The sequence below is a fragment of the Nematolebias whitei genome, chromosome 1, assembly GCF_014905685.2.
Source record: "Nematolebias whitei isolate Nwh7 chromosome 1, NemWhi1, whole genome shotgun sequence".
Taxonomy (NCBI): domain Eukaryota; kingdom Metazoa; phylum Chordata; class Actinopteri; order Cyprinodontiformes; family Rivulidae; genus Nematolebias; species Nematolebias whitei.
In genome coordinates, this window is record NC_056498.1 from 38,904,671 (window position 1) to 38,908,414 (window position 3,744).

Here is a 3,744-nt window from a genome sequence, read left to right on the forward strand (position 1 = left end):
TGGAGCTCCTGGACCTCCACTCTGGTTCCAACCGTCCTGACGGTCAGATGGATTCTGGTGTTAATGACAGTCTTATGGTTTCAGAGTGTGAACCGTAGTCATGGTAACTGTGACAATGAACCCTTTCATCCCCATCGAGGACTGCTTTATGTTTTATAAAAGACTCGCCCTGGAGGCCGCCTGTTCGATTCTGCAGCTTTGACCGTCATCATTTTGTTCTTCTTGTTCCCCGGCAGGTACGGTTACTTCGGCCGTGGCGTGTCCCTGATGTTCTGTCAGGTTTCTGGGTGTCTAACAGACGGAAGAGTCTTTCTGTCCGTAGTTGGACAAGACACGGTGTCCGTCCACACCAGAGACACAACGGGAATCCGGATGCTGCAGAAAGACGACGTCGAGGTTGGACTTTTCAGTCGTCGGTGAACTCTTTGTGTTTTATGAAAGGTTCCTCTACAGCCCTCTGGATGTCCTGCAGGTGGTGCTGCTGGTGTCCAGCAGAGACCCTGCACAGGCGCTGGCTGACAAACTGAAGAGGCTGACGGGCTGCGAGGTCCAGGAGGTGGGCGACGAGCCGCTGGACCATGTCCAGGCCATCGTGGAGAAGAAGAAGCTGGACTGGAAGGACGTGGCCTACATGGGTGAAGCAGACCGTTTTTATCAATATGAAATGTGTTTGATGATAAAATGATAAATAAAGTGATTTAAGGCACAAATTAGCAGAAAAGTAGCTGGAAAAGGTACAACAAGCTAATATTAGCAGATAACTGGAATAAGCAGAAGAAAAATAAAAAAGATAAAAAATAGTAGAAAAAGTTGAACTTAGCTGAAAAGTAGCAGAAAACACAAAAAAGGAACAAAGAAGCCGAACTAGAACAAAAGCTGAAACGAGCAGTAAAATAAACAGCTCAACACGTTTGAAGGACTTGGAGAGAGCTCCTTTTTCAACGAGAACAATGCGGCTGAAAAGGCTCAATATTTCAAAAAGTACAAATTGCACAAATACCAAAAGTCGCAGCAAGAATCTCCAGAATGAGCCGAACGTTTCGATACACAAATTGCTGAAATAGAGCAAAAACTACAGAACGAGTTGCGTTCTGAAGAACGTACGGAAGAAAAACGGTTTTAATAAAAACTAGAGACATTTCATTTCCTGTGAAAATGTAGCGAGAATGCTTATTCCTCAAGAACCTGCTGAAAAACAGCTGAAATTAGCAAAAAAAAAAAAAAAAAACCTGCTGACAAACAGCTGAAATTAGCTATAACTGAAATGGAAAAACTAGCCTGAGTTAGCAGAAGAAAGCAGAAAGAACACACGTTTTCTGAATTAGGTTTAAATTAGCAGAAATGAGCATGGACATTAGCTAAAAAAGCTGAAATGAGAAAAAGAAAAAAAAAAAGGCTGAACAGTAGCTGAAAAAACAGAAAAAAATCTTAAACTACCAGAAGGAAGTGGAATGAGCTGAAATGAGCTTAAAAATGTGGAATTAGCAGAAAAGGTTAAATTTAACACACAAAAAAGCTAAAAAGTAGCTGAAATAGCAGAAAAAGCTGAAACTAGCAGAAATACGCTGAAAGGAGCATAACAAGCTGAAATTAGCAGAAAGAAGTTAAGTAGGCTGAAAGTAGCAAAAATTACCATGAAAAACTTGAATTTACCTGAAAACAGCTGAAATTACAGAAAAAAAAAGTTAGAACAAGCTTAAATTAGCAGAAGAAATAAGAAAGAACACATTTGCTGAAAGAAGCAGAAATGAGCACAAAAAAGTGAAAATTATCTGAAAAAAAGTAGCTAAAAAAGCAGAAATAACTTTAAATTGCCAGTACGAAGTGGAGAGAGCAGGTTTTGGCTGAATTAAGCTGGAAAATGTTGAAATGAATGCAAAAACTGTGGAATTAGCTGAAGAGGTTAACATTAGCATAAAAACGGTTAAATAGTAGCTGAAATAATTGAAACTAGCAGAAATAAGCTGAATGGAGCATAACAAGCTGAAATTAGCAGAAAGAAATTAATTTGCCTGAAAGTAGCAGAGATGAAAAACTAGAATTTATCTGAAATCAGCTAAAATTAGCAAAAAGGTAGCTGAAAAGGTTTAACAATCTTAAATTAGCAGAAGAAAGCAGAAAGAACACGTTTTCCCAATTAGGCTGAAATAAACACAAAAAAGTGGAAATTATCTGAAAAAAGCTAAAATTAGCAACAACAACAAAAAAAAAACAGCAGAGAAGTAGCTAAAAAGGCAGAAAGAAGCTGACATTACAAGAAGGAAGTGGAAAGAGCACTTCATTGCTGAATTAGGCTGAAAACAGTTAAAATTAGTGCACAAAAATGTGGAATTAGCTGAAAAAGCTTAAATTAGCATAAAAACAGCTATATACCTGTAGTAGCTGAAATAATAAATTAGAAGAAGCACAAAAATGTTACAGTTAGCAGAAAGAATCAGAATGGAGCGCAAAACAACCGAAAGTAGCTGAAAAAAGTTTAACTTTTCCGAAGGGAGCTGAAAGCAGCTGAAGCTGAACAGAATGTGAAAGGAGCAGTAAAAGGTTGTAAGCACAGCTAAAGATTTGGAGGATGGAAAATGAGCTCAGTTCATTTTCTGTGAGACTAAAATGGCAGAAAAGGCTAAATATTTCAAAAAGCTAAAGTTGCACCAAAACCAAAGTCACAGCGGGGTTGTCCTGAAAGAGCCGAACGTTTTGATTTGTTGACAATAGCTGAAAACTGTGGGAAGAGAAAGATGCAGAAAAACGAACAGAATAAAAATGGATCACGACAGAGAGAAAGCTTCATGAACATTCAGACGGTAATCCAAGAATACGTTTTAAAGTGAAACTTTTAGCTGGTATCAAGTTAAGCTTGGTGCAAAAGTTTAGTTGTTTTTCCTGACTGTGGATGAAACCAGTCTTTAGCTCGGACGTTGAGCCGTGCGGCCACGTCGATGGTTTGTCTAAATAAACACCTGGCCAGGTGTGCTTCCTGCAGCAGCAACGCCCCGGATGCAAATCTTTTTTATCGTTCGGTGTCTCTCCCCAGGCAGCGACACGTCGGACGCCAGCTGTCTGAACCTGGCGGGTCTGAGCGCCGTGCCCGCAGACGCCCCAGCAGAGGCGGTCACCGCGGCCAAGTACACGTGCCGCCTCGTCGGGGGGGCGGGGGCGGTGAGGGAGTTCGCCGAGCACGTCCTCCGGCAGAAAGAAACGGCCAAGTCCCAGATGAAGCAGGACCGGATCGACCGCATCCACTTCTGATGAAGACCGGGTCCAGACGGTGCTGATGTAACAAACCAGTAACACAGCCGAACGAGCAGATTCACGAAGATTTCTACGAATTTGAGCACGATAATTTAATGCACAATAAAGTCCAGTTGAGCTTGTGATGTGTTTCACGATGATGTCTGGTCGCAGCGCAACTAAACCAGGTAATGAGGTAAAACTTAAATATGGCATCATTTTTACATAAAAGGTCTCATTTCTGAGGTAAGTGCGTCACGTAAACAGTTAAAAATGTATTAACCTCTGCAGTATTTTACAGTAGAGGATTTATAACTATCGACCAGCCAAAATGTTGCGTTTATTATACTTTGAGCTCGTGACACACGGTTATGGTGGACAGGGCAGCAAAAAGAAGGAGAGTCAGGAAGGCTGTTGTATATTTTCTGGTTTTATTTCCATCTTTATTCAGCGTACGAACGTGTTGTCATTGCAGCAGTAAGGATCTTATCGCAAGCAGATGTGTTTTTGTGTTCA

General features: G+C 40.9%; 1 protein-coding gene across 1 annotated transcript in view; it reads left to right on the top strand.

Moving 5' to 3' along the window:
* Nucleotides 1-3,345, top strand: part of LOC119411887 (N-acylneuraminate cytidylyltransferase-like) — a 27,297-nt gene extending 23,952 nt beyond the window's left edge. The window contains exons 4-6 of the mRNA XM_037678877.1: nucleotides 237-396; nucleotides 473-635; nucleotides 3,032-3,345. Of these exons, the coding sequence (XP_037534805.1) occupies nucleotides 237-396; nucleotides 473-635; nucleotides 3,032-3,246 (538 nt within the window). The 3' untranslated portion in view covers nucleotides 3,247-3,345. The remainder of the gene's footprint in view (nucleotides 1-236; nucleotides 397-472; nucleotides 636-3,031) is intronic.
* Nucleotides 3,346-3,744: the final 399 nt, after the last annotated feature.